Source organism: Furipterus horrens, unplaced genomic scaffold (genome assembly GCF_987537825.1).
Source record: "Furipterus horrens unplaced genomic scaffold, mFurHor1.1.pri manual_scaffold_8, whole genome shotgun sequence".
In the NCBI taxonomy this organism is placed as follows: domain Eukaryota; kingdom Metazoa; phylum Chordata; class Mammalia; order Chiroptera; family Furipteridae; genus Furipterus; species Furipterus horrens.
In genome coordinates this window covers 46658170-46678739 of record NW_028327178.1, presented here as the reverse complement: position 1 = coordinate 46678739, position 20570 = coordinate 46658170, and the positions used below count along the sequence as shown (strand labels likewise).

General features: G+C 38.4%; 1 protein-coding gene and 1 pseudogene across 10 annotated transcripts in view; both read left to right on the top strand.

Moving 5' to 3' along the window:
* The window catches only part of EPB41L3 (erythrocyte membrane protein band 4.1 like 3), a 235344-nt gene extending 228467 nt beyond the window's left edge, over positions 1–6877 (top strand). For 6 of the 10 annotated variants that reach the window (XM_090285789.1, XM_090285790.1, XM_090285782.1 and 3 more), the window contains 7 exons: positions 62–184; positions 821–1204; positions 1968–2099; positions 2512–2610; positions 3215–3295; positions 3570–3686; positions 5755–6877. In XM_090285789.1, the coding sequence (XP_090141915.1) occupies positions 62–184; positions 821–1204; positions 1968–2099; positions 2512–2610; positions 3215–3295; positions 3570–3680 (930 nt within the window). In that variant the 3' untranslated portion in view covers positions 3681–3686; positions 5755–6877. The remainder of the gene's footprint in view (positions 1–61; positions 185–820; positions 1205–1967; positions 2100–2511; positions 2611–3214; positions 3296–3569; positions 3687–5754) is intronic. The other 4 variants (XM_090285788.1, XM_090285787.1, XM_090285785.1 and 1 more) reach the window with 1 other exon arrangement.
* Positions 6878–19390: 12513 nt separating this feature from the next.
* On the top strand, positions 19391–19882 carry LOC150002855 (translationally-controlled tumor protein-like; annotated as a pseudogene).
* Positions 19883–20570: the final 688 nt, after the last annotated feature.

Genomic DNA, 20570 nt, shown 5'->3' with positions numbered 1-20570 from the left:
GTTATGTGCCTGTGTAAGTACCTGTCTCTGTGCTTGACTGTCCATTTCTTTGTTCACTCAGACTAAGCAGTCTTCTGGTGAAAAGCTCATGGATGGCTCTGAAATCTTCAGTTTATTAGAATCTGCGAGAAAACCGACAGAATTCATAGGAGGGGTTACCTCTTCTTCTCAAAGCTGGGTTCAGGTGGCCTTTTGCTTCTATCCTTGGTGTTCCTGACTTTGCCTGTTTGCCTCACTTTATTTCTTTCTGCCTTTTTGCTGCATGTGTGTGTGTTTTGCATCCAAGTGGGCTTTGCCTCAAACACTTCAAAGGTGCCGTCAGTTCTTTTCCTTTGCGCGTGCTTGGCATATCTGTCATTTGCATTCAGTTCAGTTATAAGAACATACTTCAGATACTCAAAAGGCAGCAGTGTTGAGAAATTTTAATAACGTTTAATTTTTTAAGCATTTTATGTCACCTATTAGGTCCAAGAAAGTAGCCAAAACCAATATGAATGTGCTACAATGCTTTTGTTTTCTGTTGTTGCTGATTTTTTTTTTTTAATTGTGTTTTATACTGCATTTCATTTCTTTTGGGGATATCCCGAAGTAGTAGCACAGATTCAAATGTGTATGTTGGGGCAGAGGGCAGGCATCAAAGACTGTGGCAGGAGAAATAAAAGCTAATTTTTATTTTCTGTAAGTGTTTCTGGTTATAATCACTTGACACTGGCTTTAGGCATCCTGGTGAGTGGCATCTTTTGTTTTTTGTTTTGTCGTTTGTTTTTTGACCTTTGGTTTATGGAAAGTCACACTGACACCACAATCTTCTCCCATGCAGAAAACAGAAACCAGGACGGGGTCCAGTGAAACAGAGCTGGAAACAACTCAGCCCGCCCAGCCACTTAGCACTGAGAAGGTTGTGCAGGAAGCTGTGTTGGTGGAGGAGAAACATGTGATGAATGTGCATGCAAGTGGGGATGCTTCTTACGCGGCTGGAGATGATGTGGATGCTGCAGCACAAGCAGCATCTGCAGACGCTTCTAGTGTTAAAGGGAAGGAGGGCTCTCCTCTGACAGAAGGGGCTAAAGAGGAAAAGAGGGAGATGGCTGATAAAGCTGTACTGGAACAGGAAGAAATGACCACTACTTCCCATGAGCCAAAGGAGGAGCACAGTGTAGCAATCCACGTTTCTGAAACTTTGGAGCAAAAACCTCACTTTGAGGTAACTAGTAGCAAATGTTACTTTTAGCACTAAAGTAAACTGAAAATGAGTCCTTGAAATTTAGTTAAGCATGAAGATGGAGCCAAGTTTAATTTTCTACCTCTTTCAAGTGCTTTTGTTTCTCTTATTTTCATAGTGCATGGCAAGTGTGGGTCTTGTGCAAACACATATAATGATTCTTAATAACGTATAGTTCCAGGAATGGGTTCTGTTCTCATCGTAATTTTTGGAATTGATGATAAATCTGGGAAATGCATGTCCAGACAGGATATTAGAAAATTTGATAAATTTGGTTCTGATCAATGTAATCTTTAAGGACCAAAAACCATGCTTGTCCTGGTGCCAAATACCAGAACTTTATTTTTTATCCTCTTTTCTTGCAGTTCTTGAGGTATTAGGGGCAGGGAGGGTATGTCTTATTACTTGTTCCTTCTTTCTAAGAAGTTAATATTTTTTAGAAGACTAATTTATGATTTTTTAAATTTATTTATGAGAATGGGGGGGTGTGAAACTAATTTATTTCCTTCAAAATGTTTTCCTTTATCTGGAACATTCCATATAAAGAGATGCTGTGGGATTCTGGGAGACTGTTGGACATGTATCTATTGTGTGCCTCACTCCCAATTTACCTAACCTCATGGAATATGTAAACATTTATGTCATACTAACCTGTGTTCATACGTATCCATCAAGCGGGGAGGGAAAAAAGCAAACAGCGTTGGTGCAAACTAATAGCCATTCTCCGTACTTCCCACTGGTGCAGTCATCCACTGTGAAGACAGAGACCATCAGTTTGGGCAGTGTTTCACCAGGAGGAGTAAAGCTAGAAATTTCTACCAAGGAATTGCCAGTCGTTCATACAGAAACCAAAACCATAACATACGAATCATCACAGGTAAGACAGTCTGTGAAGACCAGAGTCCTGGCACTTTGTTTTACCTCTTTAATGGCTCAGTGCATTCAAGTATAATGACATTATTTTTAATTTGTGAGACTCAGAGGACACAGCAGCCAGACTGTCTCTACAAGAGTGATGCAATAATTATAATTTTATTACTTATTGTGGAGTAGAGGTGGCTTAAACCTGCCACTGCTCTCTTTTTAAAGTCCCAATTTGTTAATGATAGTTAACTCTTGCCATGTCTGGTTCAGTCTTCGCCCATCGTAGCAGCTGCCAGATGTTGATTGAGGCATACAGTGATGGTGGGAGACAACTAAATCCTCATAAGGCCCTAAACTAACATAGCAAACATCTGAAGAGTTGATGTAAATATTTGAGTGTGATGCCTGTTTCTTTGCTTGCTTAGGTTGATCCTAGTGCTGATATGGAGCCAGGCGTGCTAATGAGTGCACAGACGATCACATCCGAAACCACCAGTACCACAACCACCACCCACATCACCAAAGTAAGTGGAGTGGGAATGGATCAAAGTAAGGCCTTCCCTCAGAACTTCTTCCAGGTTTGGCTGTATAAGCAAATGGGTATACTATGACTATCAGGATGTCAGGATAGCTGCATTGAAGGTTTCACAGCTACTATATTATGGTACAGTTGTCTTTATGGGGTAGTTTCTGTTTAGGAATATATGTTCTGATAACCTTTGCTTACTTAACACTATTGCTTGGCACAGGAGAGGTGTTTCAGAAACAGTGGGTAGCCAAATTTAAAGAACTTTATTCTAGTCTCGTTTCTGAAGTTAACAATTTAAAATAACTGCCATAGAATTCTCTTTCATTTCTTAATTAATGATATTATAATAACTATGTATGATGTCACATGAGTACTAGACTTATTGGGGTCCTAACTAAATAAGTTATATAAAAGTCTAATCACTGTGTTATACACCTGAAACTAATATAGCATTGTATGTCAACAGTAATTGAAAAATTAGGGGAAAAAAAAGAATTATGTTATTTAAAACTCTGTTAGCATTTTCTGCCATTTTCTCTACTGATCAGTGATTGTTCCTCCAAGTGGACAAATTCATAATGCTTGTCTCTTCCTTTCAGACTGTGAAAGGTGGCATTTCGGAGACAAGAATTGAGAAGCGAATAGTCATCACAGGCGATGCAGACATCGACCATGACCAGGTAGTGTGTGTGAGAGGGTAAATACCTTGTTAGAGAGACACAGAAACACTTGTTGGCCTTATTCTTCCCAGTGCTATTCTTATAGTCCAGCATGTAATCTAAACAATTTTCTGAATTAACTTTCCAATATACAATGTACGATTCTTTTTGCAATCATTGTACCTCGTTTGTAAATTGTGTATATAGGTCTAGACCATAAGTCTCCACCTTGCTACTGATCATGCATGTTCCTCCTCCTTTTTGTCTTTGCTCTTCTGTGATTTCCTGGGGATAGGCGCTGGCTCAGGCAATTAAAGAGGCCAAAGAGCAGCACCCTGACATGTCAGTAACCAAAGTAGTGGTCCATAAAGAGACAGAGATCACACCGGAAGATGGAGAGGATTGACCCCAGGTAAGAGGTGACATTGATTCTCATAGCTTGGCCTGGGCTGGCATGTGGCTTGTAGCACTTTCCTGTCATCCTTTGCCTGACTCTTCCCTTTCCTTTTTTCTCTCACTGGCATTTGTGGGGCTGGTTACCAAAAGGACGGAGAATTGCTTGGCAGGTGCTGGTCTGTGTCAGATTGGAAGGTTGCATCCTGTGAATCTTTTGCCTATACTGCCAGTTAGAGGATAAAGGAAAAGCAGAGCCTTTGCTTGCATGGTCTCGTGGGTGTTCCCTTTTAATCCATATCCTTTACTCTTTTTGTTACAGAACCCCTGGGCTGCTCCAATTGAAAACAAACCCACGGGCTCTTTAGTTAGGGGCCCGATTGCCCGCCGCCAAAATTATAACTCAATATCAGAGTTTAGTGAAAAGAAAAAGAATAGTTTATTTAACAGTTATATAGATTTAGTTATTTGCGGATTTCTGTTGTTAAGTCTTATGTTCTTTAAAACACCCATAAACACATATCCTTGCCCCCCCACCCCCACCAAACCAGGCTAGTTTTAGAAAAGTTAGAGAAACCTTTTCCCTACTTTCCAAACACAGTTCAGCTTTACCAGTAGCTGCCAATCATTCAATCCTGATTGGGGAGACCTCGTCTGTGTCATGGGGTCCACCAGCTTTTAATCCAGAACCTCGTGGATTCTCAGCCTCCTTGTAAACTGTATAGTTAGTCCTTTTGTAATCCGCACAGTCAGCCTCAGCCTCAGTCAAATCCGCACAGTCAGCCTTAGCCTTAGTCAAATGCACATAGTCAGCCTCAGCCTTAGTTAAATCGCACAGTCAGCCTCAGCCTTAGTCAAATCCGCAGTCAGCCTTAATCTTAGTCAAATCCGCACAGTCAGCCTGGCTAAAATGTCTGCCGCTTATTTTCAAATCCCTAACTACCTCCTCTGATGCAGTGGGTGCGGTAACCAGTTCTGACCATTCACAGAACCTTAAGTAGGCTCTGTGTGCTTTTTCCATACCGTCCCCTGGTTCAAGACTCCTCCCATCTACCTGAGGCTTTGGATGCATTAAAGCCATTTTGCATTAAAAAGACTAGCCAACAGCCTCAGGCATGTGGAGGCATTCTAAAAGCTGCTTCCTTTTCCCCATTCCCCAGCCGCAAACTCTGGGGTTTTTTGGAACACCCCTATTTCTGTAACATTTTCATTAACCAACTTTGCAAGGCCGACTTTTATTTTACTTGTCATGTGACCTAGTCAGATCTACAGCGCCTTTGTTCTGAAAGGTGCAATTTGTGTGTTCCAGATATTAGTGAAATATAATCTACTACTTTCTCTTTTTGATAGCAACATTATCCCATTATAAGCTTTTTCTTCAACTGTGTTTGATTATGCTTCTGTTTTGCTTTGTTTTTAAATTTAAAACCTGAGCGCTCACTTTCATTTGGATGTCTTATATTTTCTGTACTCTTTGGGTTGATTTTTTTTTTCCTTAGTGTTAGTATTGTGTCTCAGGAGGAGGAAAAATGCAGTGCTGTGGTTCCGCTTTCTCCCAGGAAGCACATTCCTTTCCAGCTGCTGTTTGGTCAAAATAAGGGACAGACAACATCCTCTGTGTGCGCATAGGCTTGTCATGCATACTAACCTGCCTTGCAAGAATTCATGAGGCCTTCAGCATCTCTAGAGGGCTTTGAATGCTTAATGCAACTGATGAGCTACTTGCACACTTGGCTATGTGATAAAAGTCTCTTAAATGTTTTACTTCTATAAATGAAAGAAGTTAGTTCTCTAACATTGGTTTAAGATTGACGAGAGGCCTCTCTTCAAGAAAAACATAAAAATAACTCATATTAAAATTAATAATGTAAATTGGAAGATTGAAAGCAAAGAAAAGATTCTCTCCAGTGAGCTTCAGCCACTTGAGTGATGCTGTAGTTATTCAAGACAAAGCCTATCAATGACTTACACTGGTATTTTACAGCATCTTGTCGAAAAGAGCATTGAATAACCTGCAAGATACTTTTCTTGTGACCTCGATCTCAGATGTTTTCAAATGATTAACTGATCATATCTCTTTTTTATAGGAATAACTTAGCCTGCGCAGGAATCCAGTCATGCAAACTATTAGGAAAACCAGAGCCTATATGGAGTTCCCTCTTCTAACCCAACTGACTTGTATCTGCCCATGGAAATTTTCAATCCAGAAGAACAGAACTTGACCATTAATAAAGACAGGGGCAGAGAGATCGTCCCATAATAAAGCAATCTGAATCAGCATCACTACACTGATATTGCATGAGGCAACGATAAAATTACAAAAGAGCAGCATTTTTAATTTTCACAAAGTGTCTAAGTTTTCTGCTATACCTGCACGTTCATAACCAACAATATAAACCGTGATTTCATGTAACAAATAAACAATCCATGCCTTTTATAGTTTATTATTATTAAAGTCTAAACAAAATTTCAATTTCTTAAGTGACAGATCTTTTGTTTACAGGTAAATGAAGATTACCCTAAAATGCTAGAAGCCGTCTAGGTCCGGTGTGTCAGGTTTACCCCAGATTAGATGTGCCAATTACCGAGTTTATTCAATCAACACTTGAATCTTGTACTTGTTTCAGCTGGTTTTATTACTCTTAACCCATAAATACTGATGACTCTCTGATCCTCTGGAAATATTTAATGCTTATGATCCCGCTTTGTGTATCTAATTTAATTCATTATAAGGTAGAACTGATTTTAGCATATTAATGTGATTTCTTCCTTGTTGTCCATTTTGGTCCGTGTTCAATCTGGAAAGCTTCCCAAAGTTCCCTATCAAGTCCTAAATGTGTAAATTGTGATTATTTTGGGAAGAAAATATGTATTTTTGTTAATTTACAATATTATGAAATTTCACTCCAGAAAAACCTGTTGAGTTCCTGTTGGCTTTTTTTCTTTCTTCGTTTCTTCTTTCTTATATTTTTTAAATGATTTTTCTTCTTTTACTTGAAAAAGTGTTTTATTTCCAAATATGCTCCATATTTACAACCTAGTTCAGAGCCAAGCCTTAAACTGTACAGAATTTCCACTGTAATTAAACTATTTAGTGTTTAGTAATAAATAGCCTTCAAAAAGATATATTCTCCATTACACTGTCTACTGCATTACACGGCCCATGGTGAATGTATGTTTCTGCATAGCGAAATAAAAATGGTAAATGCATTCTCTGTGTAATAATTTCAGTGTTGTATGTGTTTAGCCCAGAGGTAACCTTTGTGTGACATCAAAGCCTTCATTCATTTGCACTGTGGAGATAGCTTGTCTTTGTACAGGATAAAAAGGGTATATATACATCACGATAAAATGTATGGACTATTCCAGGTATTGGAGATGGGGAACAAAATACACATATCAACATTTGCTTGTCTACGAAGGCCTTTTTTAAAAAGTACAGAATCTCATTTTCAAAGTTTTGACTTTTTTATAAGAAAAGAAGCTCTGTTTTATAACCAGAGTTTCTGGGTGTTATTAATCTACAAAAGAGCCACCTCTGTCAGTCCTGTTGGGTCTGTAGCTGAATAGACTACCCGATGCATTCTGTGAGGGCCCCTGCAGCCCGTTCCCTCACCTCATCCACCTCAAACTCCTCACACGTCAGGGACTGAGAATATGACTTTCTGTTACAGACTGCCAACCTAACACCTAAACACACTCACTGGCATTTCCTACCATGTCATGCTTTACTTAACATTCTGATTTCTTAAACTCTAAATTTAAAAAAAAAAAATTTTTTTTCAGAAAATTATTAAGATTTGACCACATATATTGGTCTCATTGAGGTTGTCAAATTTTTATCACTTATCTCTGAAGATGTTATCAACTTGTCCTTGCTGTCAACACTGAGTATTCATTTTAGGTACTGAAGCATCATTTACACTGTGTTTGAAGCCAAGTAAAAATGTGTTGAGAAAAATTAACACTTTATTGCTAGGAAATTGTATGTGACCTCCCAAGGGTGCCTGCACCAATCTGCTCAGTTTGTTTCCATCAGCTTGTACACATGTTCACTGTTTTAAACCAAAACTAGTGTTGTCATGTTTTTCTGTCCTCAGCAGTAATTTCATCTTTATAAACTTACACATTATCAAGGAAGTTGGACATTTTCAGCTTTCTTTTCCTTCTCTATTAATTGCTCTTCAACATTTTCCAGCCGCCACTCACTGCTGTGTGGGAGTTCCAAAGCCACTCCCACATATTTGTGCATCTGTGACAGCAAAGCCCCACCTCTTAATACCAAAATCTGAAGCTGCTTTTTATGGCCATATAACAAATTATTACAAAATGAGCAGCTTAAAAACAACACACATTTATAATCTCAGTTTCTGCAGGTCATGTGTCTGGGCATGGTTTCGCTAAGTCCCTCTAAAACTGGGACTGGGGTCTCAACTGGGGAAGGACCCACTTCCAAGCTCATTCCAGCCATTTGCAGAAGGCATTTTCTTATGGTCATAAGACCCTTGACAGCTTGCTTCTTCAAAACCAACAATAGTGGGAGACTATAGAGTGTGCCTCCCAGCAAAACAGAGTCCTAGATGACATAATCAAGGGAGCAGCTTTCCCATTACCTTTGCCATATTCTGATGATTAGAAGCAAGTTTCAGGCTCTGGTCACACATTAACAAATTTAAGATTCAGAGGTTAGTCAAGCCCTATCACTCCCAAATTCAGAGGTTTTAAAGCTTAGTTCCCCTAATGTATAAAACTGGCTTATGCTTATTGCTAAACTCTTGGGTAATCTCAGAACATTTTTCAGTCATTACTACCAAACATTCTGTAGCCATTACTGAGCCAGAAAAATGTAACATTGTGATAAGTGTGAAAAAGAGCCTAGGTATTACACTTTAAGAACCAAAGAATTCCCCTTCAGTTAGCTATTTGACTCCCAGTAAAGAAATGCTTGCTCCTCAATTCGCTCTAAGATTCAGGCCCAGGGTCATAAGAAAACAAGAACTTAGGGTTCTATCAATGAACAGAAAAGCCAAAATTGCAAACCTAAAGGCATATAGTGCAGCCTACTGTAACCTGCAGTTTGTACTAATTACACAGGGATCTGAAAATTATTAGTGTGGAGATGGCAAGCCTTTAAAAATGTACATATTTTCTCTGGAACATAGAGTGAATTGCTAAGTTTAGGTAATAGCCTTCATTCAAGTAAAATGCTGCCTGCTTTACATCCAGTGGAGGTCAAAGGACCTCAGAGTTCAGCCCAGGTGGACATACCCTGCTCCTTCTGCAGCACTGGGATCAATGGATGGAACCGCGGTGATGCTGAGACACCCGCTACCCCAGCGAGAGAAATGAGGATAACACATCATGTGCGAATTTCATGAATCTTCCTTCCCCTTCTGCTCTCCATTTCTCTGAAATTTCACAGAGCCTTCTTGTTGGGTATAGTGAGATCATGAACCTTGTAGGACTTCTCAGCCCATTTTTCTTAAACAATTGCTATAATCCATTTCCTTATCTCAATTTTTTTAGCACATCTGTTACACAATTTAAGTCAACATCAACCCTAGCTGTTTTTTAAAAACCAACATGGAGTCTAGAACATGGATCCAAAATTGCTTACAAATAAATGTTATGTACCTCCTCCCCCCTTAAATGCTTTTTCACCAGCCCTGGCTGGGTAGCTCATTTGGTTAGTGTTGTCCCCAAACACCAAGGATGCAGGTTCCATTTCCAGTCAGGGTGCATACAAGAATCAACCAATGAATATCAATGTCTCTCTGTCTGTCTCTGTCTCTCCATCTCTCTCTTCCTCACCCCCATACCTCTTTAAAATCAATAAATTTTTAAAAAGTAGTTTTATTTATTAAAAAATAAATTCTTTTTTATCTTTTTCACTATAGTAAATTAACCATATAAGAAGTGTCAGCCTTGGCCCTGGCCCATGTGGCTCAGTTGGAGTGTGGTAAAACTGAAAGGTCATGGGTTTGATTCCAAGTCAGGGCACATGCCTGAGCTACTGGTTTAGTCCCAGGTTGGGTCATGCATGAGAGGCAAATGATTGCTGTTTCTCTCCCCATCTCTCTCCCTTCTTTCCCATCTCTCTAAAATCATTAAGCACATCCTCAGATGAGAATTAAAAAAAAAGAAGTGTCAGCCATGGATTGCCAAAGAAGTGGCCTTGTGTTTTAATGGGCATTTTACTCATTAAGTACAATTATTCCATTTTTTTTAAAGTACATTTTTTTGTGGATGGCTATTGGTGCATGTACAATTGTGTTCTCAGAAGTGACATTTCATTTTGACAAACAGTTTCTTATCAGAGCTGTTTTAACTCTCAGGAAGGGTGACAGCAGAACCAGTAACATTCCCCCTTGAGTTGTGGTTGCTAACACGTGCAGACACACACATAATAGCCTCTCATGTTTCTTTGTGATAAATGTTAACTTTTAAGAGATTGGCCAGGTTCTAGTATTGCAAGCTTAAGAAAAAGCTTATCAGCAAAGACAATATGTGCATTTTTAGAGTACTCCATGCAATGTGGAGGTGCCAGAATATTTTCTGGTTGAATTTCAGGCTTACTCATTCTCCTTGAATAATACTGAAATCTAAATGATCCCTGAAGATAAGCAATGAGAAAGAAATGTACATTTTAATTCAGTATAATTTACCAATAATCAATTGACATAAAGACATTCTTAAATTTTTTATAAACCTTTTGACCCAGCAAATTCATTTCTGGGGGGTTTTCCTAAAAAAGACGGAAGTCTGCAGGAATTAATATAGAAGGATGTTTTGCTCCATGTCCTCATAAAAACCAAAAAATTTAAACAGTAAATATTCAGCAAGGTGGGAAATTTATTAATTATGGTACACCAAAAATTATAGATAACAACCTGATAGAGGAAATCCTGATATGTTAGGTGCAAAACTGGAGAAAATGTGCATTATGATGCTAATTGGTAAAAATGCTTGTCAGGACAAAATGCCTGGGAGGATATATACCCAAATGGGAGCAGTGATATTCTCTCTAACATAAGAGCATGATTTCTTTGTGCTGTTCTGTTTTTCTAAACTTTCTTTGAATGTCTATCACCATTTTTTTTAATAGTTTAAGGAATAATACCAGTAATTTTATCTGGCAACTGAGAATAATGGAGAGTAAGAGATATGTAAATGAGAAGAAATTTGGAAAACTGACTTTTTCCTGGAACTTCAAAGCCATTATTATAACCACCAAATGTTGCAAATGCCTTGTTAAATACTGTCTTCCTTAGTCACATTCTAATTAGAATGGTGATAGATGAGTATCTATCACAGATAATGAAGTTATTTATAGAAATAGTTGATGCTAGATCTTTCCAAATGAATAAACTGTGTCTTGGATATGCATTAGGACCTTTAGGCAGTGTTTGCTATTTTTTTTTTTTTTTTTTTGATCCTCACCTGAGGATATGTTCATTGATTGATGGGGGGAGGGTGAGAAAGGAAAGGAGAAAGAGAAACATTGGGAAGAAAGAAGAAATATCAATAGGTTGCCTCCCATACGCTCCCTGACCGGATTAAACTAGCAACTTAGGTATGTGCCCTAACTGGGGATCGAACCTGCAATCTTTTGGTGTATGGGATGACACAACAACCAACTGAGCTACCCGACCAGGGCCATTTGCTTTTTTAGGGTAGTATTTAGTATACTGTAAAATGTTAAGTGCTACCAGTAGAATTGAAAGATAATGCTTCTCTGGGTATGCTTCACTCTTACTTCCCTCTGCATAAAACTGTCTTACTAGCTCTATTTTTTAAAGCAAGCATAGCCTAAAAGCAAATAAAAAATATAGATTCTGTGCCATACTGTTTACAAATTTTGTCACCCTAAGCCAGTCACTTAGACACTTGGAGCCTCAGTCTGCTCATAGCTAAAAAGAGAACTATAGCCAGCTACAAGGGTTATTATGGTGAAAGTCCTTTGGTTCTATGAGAAAGTATATTACCAAGTAGGAATGTATGAGAAAGTTCTTTGTAAAATATAAATTGGCAGTTTAATGTAATAACTTAATTTCCCCCTCCTTTCTCCCCTCAGCACTGCATCACTTGTTCGGTACCTGAGAACTCAAACTGGTTTATATCATGAATAGCTTATTTCCCTTGTTTGAGACAAATAACCCTCAGCGGGGGGCAAGTGATCAGAAGATGCAAAATCTTTTTCTTGTTATGATTCAAGCTATGTGAGTGACCATAGATAGCTAGAATTTTTACCTGCTCAAAGGTCAACTTTCACTTTGTTCAGAGGGGCAGAAAAGTAATGCATATGTATGATTAGGTGGTCCATGCTTTTCTATGGTGAGAATTTAGCTAATATTGTCGATGACAATGACTGTGAAGCAGCTAGCTAGCACAATGCCTAGCAATCATGCAATAAATGTGCCAATTCCTATGATTATTGCATTGCTTATTGGGTAACATATGTACCTATACAGTCGTGCACATATTTTGGGGTTAACTATAATGATTTTCTGTAGAGGGGTTTTATATTTTATGGACACATTTTCTATGAATATACAGAGTTGATTAATAAATAGCATTTTAAAATCCCACAGAACATTTGTGTGCTTAATCGGGTTTATGTAAGGTACCAACTAAATCAGAGGGAATCACAGGCTACATAGGTTCTTCATCTTCCAGAGCAATGAGACTTTAAGCCTAGATGTTATTGGAATTACCTGAAGATTTTATTTATTTTATTTTTTGTTTTTCTATTGCAGTTGTTCCAATTTTTCCCCCATTGTTCCCCCTTATCCCCCCCAACTCTATCCCCACTCTGTTGTTCATGCCCATGGGTCATTCATACTAGTTCCTTGACTAGACCCTTCCCCATTCTTCCCCCCCTTTTCCCCTTCCCCCCTCCCCGCTGGTCACTGTCAGTTTGTTCCTTGTTTCCATGCCTCTGGTTCTATTTTTTCATTTCTTTGTGTTGTTCATTAGTTTCCTGTATTAAGTGAGATCATATGGTATTTGTCTTTCACTGCCTGGCTTATTTCATTTAGCATAATGCTCTCCAGTTCTATCCATATTGTTGTAAAAGGTAAGAGTTCATTCTTTCTGTTGCGTAGTATTCCATTGTGTAAATGTACCACAATGTTTTGATCCGCTCATGTACTGTTGGGCTCTTAGGCTGTTTCCAGCACTTGGCTATTGTAAATAGTGCTGCTATGAACATAGGGATGCACAGGTGTTTTGAATTGGTGTTTCAGGATTCTTCGGGTATAATCCTAGCAATGGAATTGCTGGATCAAAAGGCAATTCCATTTTAGTTTTTTGAGCCCCGCCATAAACATATGAAAGAATGCTCAACATCACTAGCCATCAGAGAGATGCAAATTAAAATCACAATGAGATATCACTTCTCACTGGTGAGGATGGCCATCAGAAAACAATCAAGAAACAACAAGTGCTGGTGAGGATGTGGAGAAAAGGGAACCCCAGTGCACTGTTGGTGGGATTTTAATTTTTTTTAAGATACTGAAGTCAGCCTCCAGAGATTCTGAAATCATTGGTCTGGACCTGGGGCCCAAGCATTACTATTTTTAAAAAACTTTACAGATGATTCTATATAAAGTTTTGAAATATTTGTTCTAGATCTGTGAAATATGTTATTGGTATTTTTTAAGTGTATTTTATTGATTATGTTGTTACCGTTGTTCCAATTTATTTTCTCTTACCACCCTTTCATCCAGCAATTCCGCCCCCCTCAGTTCATGTCCATGAGTCATGCATATAAGTTCTTTGGCTTTACCCTTTCTCATTCTGTTCTTAACATCCCCCTATTTTGTACCTACTGACAATGCTTTTTAATCTCTGCACTATTTTCCCCTTTCTTCCCCTTCCCCATCCTAGCTGATACCCCTTCAAATGCTCCCCATACCTATGATTCTCTTCCTTTTCTGGTTGTTTGCTTAGTTTGTTTTGTTTTTGAAATTCAGTTGTTGATAGTTGTGAGTTTGTTGTCATTTTAACGTTCATAGTTTTGACCTTCTTTTTCCTAAATAAGTCCCTTTAACATTTTATATAATAAGGGCTTGGTGATGATGTACTCCTTTAGCTTTACCTTGTCTGGAAAACACTTTGTCTGCCCTTCCATTCTAAATGATAGCTTTGCTGGATAGAGCAGTCTTAGTTGTAGGTCTTTACTTTTCATCTTTGATTACTTCGTGCCAGACCCTTCTTGACTGCAAAGTTTCTTTTGAGAAATCAGCTGATAGTCTTATAGGAATCCCTTTTTAGGTAACTCTCTTCTTTTCTCTAGGTGCTTTTAAGATTCTAACCTTTGGCATTTTAATTATGATATGTCTTGGTGTAGTCCTCTTTGGGTCTAGTTTGGGACTCTGTGCTTCCTGGACTTGTATGTCTATTTCCTTCCCCAAATTAGGAAATTTTCCTTCATTATTTTTTCAAATAATTTTTCCATTTCTTGCTCTTCCTCTTCTTCTTCTGGCACCCCTGTGATTCAGATGTTGGCACGTTTAAAGTTGTCTCAGAGGTTCCTAAGCCTCTCCTTGTTTTTTTCAATTCTTGTTTCCTCTTTCTGTACTGGTTGACTGTTTATTTCTTCCATATGTTCCAATTCGTTGATTTGAAGCCTGGTTTCCTTCCCTTCACCGCTGGTTTCTTCTGGGTTTTTCTTTGTTTCACTTAGCATAGCCTTCATTTCTTCCCTTATGCATTTGTCATACTTAATCTTGTCTGTCAGGACTGTGAACATCATTGTCACCAGTGTTTTGAACTCTTCATATGTTAGGTTGGCTATCTCCTCATCACTCAGTTCTCCCACTGGAACCTTGATCTGCCCCTCATCTCTTTTGGGCCATACTTCTCTGTCTCCTCAACTTGACAGCTATCTGTGTTTGCCTCTATGTCTTAGGAAGAGATGTTGCACCTGTTATGTTGTAAGGGGCAAAGCCTTAGGTATTTGTCAGTACAGGGTGACATGTTTTACCACATTGTGGTGTTATATGTGGGGGAGGGGTCTGAGACAGAACATTGCCACTTGCCCTGAACTCGCCCCTTTTTCCAGGCACTTCTCCCACTTCCCACATATGACTGGCACTCCTCTAGCTGCTGCTTGGTGATGGTTCCCAGAGTGGGTGGATCTGTGGATGTTCTAGGACCATGGGGACCCTCTAAACAAGCTGACTCTTCTGAGAGACCAGCAGTTTCTTCTTCTGCCCCAACCCCCACTGGTTTTCATAGTCAGAAGTAATGTGGCTCCATTTTTCTCAGTGCTGGAACTGTGAGCTTTGCGGTCTGGTCTGGGGCTGGGATCGCTTCCCAGGTTTCCCTCCCCACTGCAGCCACAGCCACTGCCCTGCTGCAGCTGCTAGCAACAAACTGTGTCCTCTCCACCTTGGCTCCGCCCCTCCTACATGCCTGGATGAGTATCTCTTCTTTATTTCTTTGTTTCTTGCACTTCCGTGCAGTTCAATTTTCTGGAACTTTTGGTTGTATTTTGTTGTTTTTTTAGTTTTGAGGTAGCTGTAGTGCCTTCTTAGTTTTGAGGGAGATGCAGCATATCTATCTCAGGCCTCTATCTTGGCTGGAAGTTTGTCATTGGTATTTTAACAAGGATTGTGTTAAATCTATAAATTACTTTGGGTAGTACGGACATTTTAACGATGTTAATTTTCCCAATTCGTGAACACAGTATATGCTTCCATTTATTTGTATCTTCCTTAATTTCTTTCTTCAGTGTTCTATAGTTTTCCGAGTACAGGTCTTTTACCTCCTTGGTTAAGTTTATTGCTAGGTACTTCATTTTTTTATTGCTATAGTAAATGGGCTATTTTCCCTAGTTTCCTCTTTCTGATAGTTCATTGTTGCTGTACAGAAATGCCTTTGATTTCTGGACCCTACCCTCAAGGTTTCTGATTCAGCATCTGGGGCAAGACCTAAGGTTAGCACTTCTAGCAAGTTCTCAGCTGCTTTTGTCACTGCTGGTCGAGAGAACTACTGGCCTAGTAGAAAGAGCACTGATTTAGGAATAAGAAGAACTGGGTAATAAGTTTCTTGACCTGTGATTCATCTTCTATAAAGAGAAATCAACTCATCCACATACAAGTTATTCTAGAGATTGATAGAGACAATATTCTGAAAGTCACATACTGAATGGTTTAGTGTTATACAAGCCCAAGGCAATACTGTTATCTCCCCCATTTCTTGGGAGCCCATAAGATAAAGTGGAGTGATTCCTAGGAACATGAAGAAAATGATGATAAAATGATGAAAGCAACAACTGCTCATACCAATGGTCAGGATGGAGACAACAGCTCTTAGAAGAAGTTGTATCTTTTTTAAATTGAATTTGTTAGGGTGACGTTGGTTCACAAAGCCGTACAGGTTTCAATTGTACAACTCAACAAAACATCATCTGCACACTGCATTGTGCTCCTTACACCCAAAGCAAAGTCTCTTTCCATCCTCATTTATCTCCTCTTTGTCCAACTCCACCTACCCCTAGCCCCCTTTTCCTCTGGCTATCACCACACGGTTGTCTATGTCTGTGAGATATAGATATATAGATTTTTTTTTGGCCTAACCCTTTTACCTTCTGTCATCCAGCCCCCCAAATCCCCTCCCACCTGACAGCTATTGGTCTATTCCATGTGTCCATGCCTCTGTTTCTATTTTGTTCATCATTTTATTTTGTTCATTAGATTCCATATATAGGTGAGATCATAGGCTATTTTCCTTTCTCTGACTGGTTTATTTCACTTAGCATAATAATGTCAAAATCCATTCATGCTGTCACAAAAGGCAAGATTTCCTTCTTTTCCACAGCTGCATAGTATTCCATTGTGTAAATGTACCACAGCTCTTTTATCCACTCATCTACTGATGGGCACTTGGGCTGTTTCCAGATATTAACTATTGTGAATAATGCTGCAATAAACATAGGGGTGTATATATTCTTTCAAATGAGTGTTTCAGGTTTCTTCAGATATATTCCCAGAGGTGGGATCACTGGGGTTTGAGGAAAATCCATAGCGCTTTTCACAGTGGCTGCACCAATCTGCATGCTACCAATAATGCATGATGATTACCTTTTCTTTATTTCTTCATCAACACTCGTTCTGACAGTTGTGAGATAATATCTCATTATGGTTTAATTTTTATTTCACTGATGATTAGTAATATTGAGCATTTTTTCATATGTCTATTGGCCATCTGTATATCCTCTTTGGAAAAGTGTCTATTCAGGTTCTTTGCTTATTTCTTAATTGGGTGTGTCTTGTTGTTGAGTTGGATATTTTTGGAAATTAACCCCTTACCAGATGTATCATTGGCAAATATGCTCTCCCATTCATTGGGTTCCCTTTTCATTTTGTTGATGGTTTCTTTTGGTTTAGTCCCATTTGTTTATTTTTTTCCTTTGTTTCCTTTGCATGATGTGATATATTGACAAAAATATTGCTATAAGAAATGTCTGAAATTTTACTGCCTATGTTTTCTTCTAGGGTTTTTATGGTATTGCAACTTACATTTAAGTTTTTTATCCATTTTGAGTTTATTTTTATAAATGGTGTAGGTTGGTGGTCTGGTTTCATTTTTAGCATATATCTGTCCAATTTTCCCAACATCATTTATTGAAAAGACTGTCTTTACACCATCATATGTTCTTGCCTTCTTTGTCAAGTTTTAATTGATCATGAAGGTGTGGGTTTCTTTCTGTGTTCATTCCATTGATGTACATGCCTGTTTTGTGCAAATACCATGCTGTGTTGAATACTATGGCCTTGTAATATAGTTTGATATCACATAATATGATACTTCCAGCTTTGTTTTCTTTCTAAAGGCTGCTGAAGCTATTTGGGGTTTTTTGTGGTTCCATACAAATAGCCATTTCAACATATGTAAGATAATATCTCATTGTGGTTGTGATTTGCATTTCCATGATGATTAGTAATGTTGAGCATCTTTTCATGTACCTATTGGTCATCTGTATGTCGTCTTTAAAAATGTCTGTTCAGATCGTCCCATCTTTTAATCAGATATTTGTTTTGTTTCACTATTGAGTTGTACAAGTTATTTACATATTTTTTAATTTAAACTATTATCAGATCTATAATTTGCAAATATTTTCTCCCATTCATTGGGTTGCCTTTTCACTTTGTTGACAGTTTTCTTTTCTGTGCAGAAGCTTTATAGTTTGATGTAGTCCCACTTGTTTATTTTTGCTTTTGGTGTCAGATTTAAAAAAAAAAAAATGACCAAACCCTATGCCAAATGAGATTTCTGCATATGTTTTCTTCTAGGAGTTTTATGGTTTCAAGTTCTATATTCAAGTCTTTAACCCATTTTGAGTTGATTCTTGTGTATAGTATAAGACAGTGATCTAGTTTCATTTTTTTGCCTTTTTTGTCTCATTTTTTAAAAAATGAGGCCAGACTTTCCTTATTTTTGTTAAGTCTTTTGTCAAAAAAAAAAAAAAAAAAAAAACAGCTTGCAATCACACACAGCATGTGGGCTTTGGTTTTCATCTAGCAAACATCTTTTAGAAATCCTGCCATTGTGGTAGAATCAATGGTTTCCCCATCATATCAGCAAAATACACTAGGAATTAACGCATAACAAGAAAAGCACTGGATTTATGTAGCATGTTAATTAATTTAAAGTAAAAATACTTTTTTCTGAACTGTTGCTAAGGAATATAAAACTTAACCACCCCACCTATACTACTGGGTGAGATAAGAGAAGGAAGGTAACACCAAACAATTCAGACTGAATAAAAGGGTAATCTCGCTGGTTCTAGGGATGAGGTAGGGACCTAATTACCTTTTTTTTCTGTTTTATCTATTAAAATTAATTTAGTTGTCCCCCTATCAGTGTCTTAATTTTGTATACAGTTAGATAATTGTATATTCATAAATTTGATTCCTTTTAGATGGAGAAAGTCTGTGTGCATTTCCAAACGATATTCTAAATTCAAACTTAGAATATTATTATATTTTAAGAACATATAATTTTGCATATGTAGGTAATTCAAACAGTGGTGTAATTCCTTTTCTAAGCTCAGAAAGAAGAAAATATTACTACTGGATTTTAGAGCCTCTTTAGGCATCTTCTGTGTAATCCAGGTTTTGCCCACGCAAAGATAACATGCATTCTAAATTTAAGTGTTGCCAGATTTGTATAACATTTCACTTTCCAGTGTATTTGCAGCAATGTTGTAAGACATTGCTATATTCTGGGGATCATTTTGCTCTGCTTTAGACAGTTTTGTCAGGAGACTTTAATTTATTTGGGGGTGTGCTTTCAGAGTTGTCCGTAAGTACTAAGCAGCCAAATGATACAAGGCATTTTTGGACCAGAAGGACACTGACTGAGCTAGTTGTCTCCTGACTAATATGAGGCTGTTGCTTCAATTCCAAACTGAAGCTGGACTTCCATAAAGCTCAGACTTTCAGAGTGCTTCTGATGACTTCAAGACGAGATTTTGATCAGCCTCAGCTGTTGGGCTATATTTTAAAAGGTATTTCTGGATTACTACTCAAGAAGTGAGGCTCAACTCTGATGACATCATAAAGACAAATGGAAAAAAAACAACTATTTATCTTTTCCACCTGCCCTGCCTGCTCCTCCCTCCCCAGAGCACCACTTTCCAGCTGCACCATGCTCACTCTGAGTACCTGGCTCCAGCTAAGCCAACACTGCTGTCATCTCCTTCCAGCCACCATCATGATCATCTCCTGGGACCTCAACAGCCATGATGAGGTGTTTGATGTCTATAAGGTCTGGGAGATCACAGACAGGCTGTGCCTGGAGGTAGAGGGAAAGATGGTCAGTAGGATGGAGGATAACATCAACGACCCCCTTATTGGTGGAAATGCCTCCCTTGAAGGCCCAGAGGGTGAAGGTACCAAAGCACTATAATCCCTGGTGTTTACATTGTCATGAACCATCATTTGCAGGAAACCAGCTTCACAAAAGAAGCCTAGAGGAACATCAAAGGATGCATAAAATCAACCAAAGAAAACTTGAAGAACAGAGACCAGAGAGTGGGCTGCAGAACAAATCCAGCACATTCTTGCTAATTTCAAAAACTACAAGTTCATTATTGGTGAAAACATGCATCTAGATGGCATGCTTGCTCTGCTGGAGTACCGTGAGGGTGGTGCAATCCCATATATGATTTCTTCTAAGGATGGTTTAGAAATGGAAGAATGTTAACAAATTTGGCAGTTTGGATTTTCACCTGTCATCATACCTGTCTGCTGCTTTCCATCCACACACAGGGCTAGAAAAAATGGGGCTGACATTATCTTGAGCTCTTCGTTTATTTTGACCCTAATTTATTTGGAGTGAAGGCATAGTTTTTGAGGAAAAAAATGTCATGTAGGTTATCTAAAAAATGCATTTAAATTTCTTTGAGAAAATATCTCATAATTTAATACAAATTTAAATCTATCCTGTACAGTGTTCTTGGAGAAGCTAGAGCCTGGTTATAGACCACTACTATAAAGCATAAGACTGTCTTCAGATAACTTCTACAGTGAAAACTACTTCTGGGCTGGATCAAAGTTCTGAATTCTGAGGTGAAGTAAAAGGAAAGACCATGCTCACAGCACAGCCAACATTTGAAGTGAATTCCTTAGACATTTCATAACCTACAAACAGAAGTAGTTACCTAAAGAATAAAAAGAGAGACTTCTGGACAAGATGGAGGCCTAGACTGACATGCTCCGTCTCCCTCCACAACTAAGAAGGACTACAACTACTGAAAAACCAGAAATAACCAGAAATTCCAGAAAATAAAGCTACATGAAGTCCAACATATGAAGCTATAAACAAGTGGTGCTCATCTGGACAGGTAGGAGGGGCGAAGCTGGGTGGAAAAGTCAAGCTGTGCTGGCAGTGG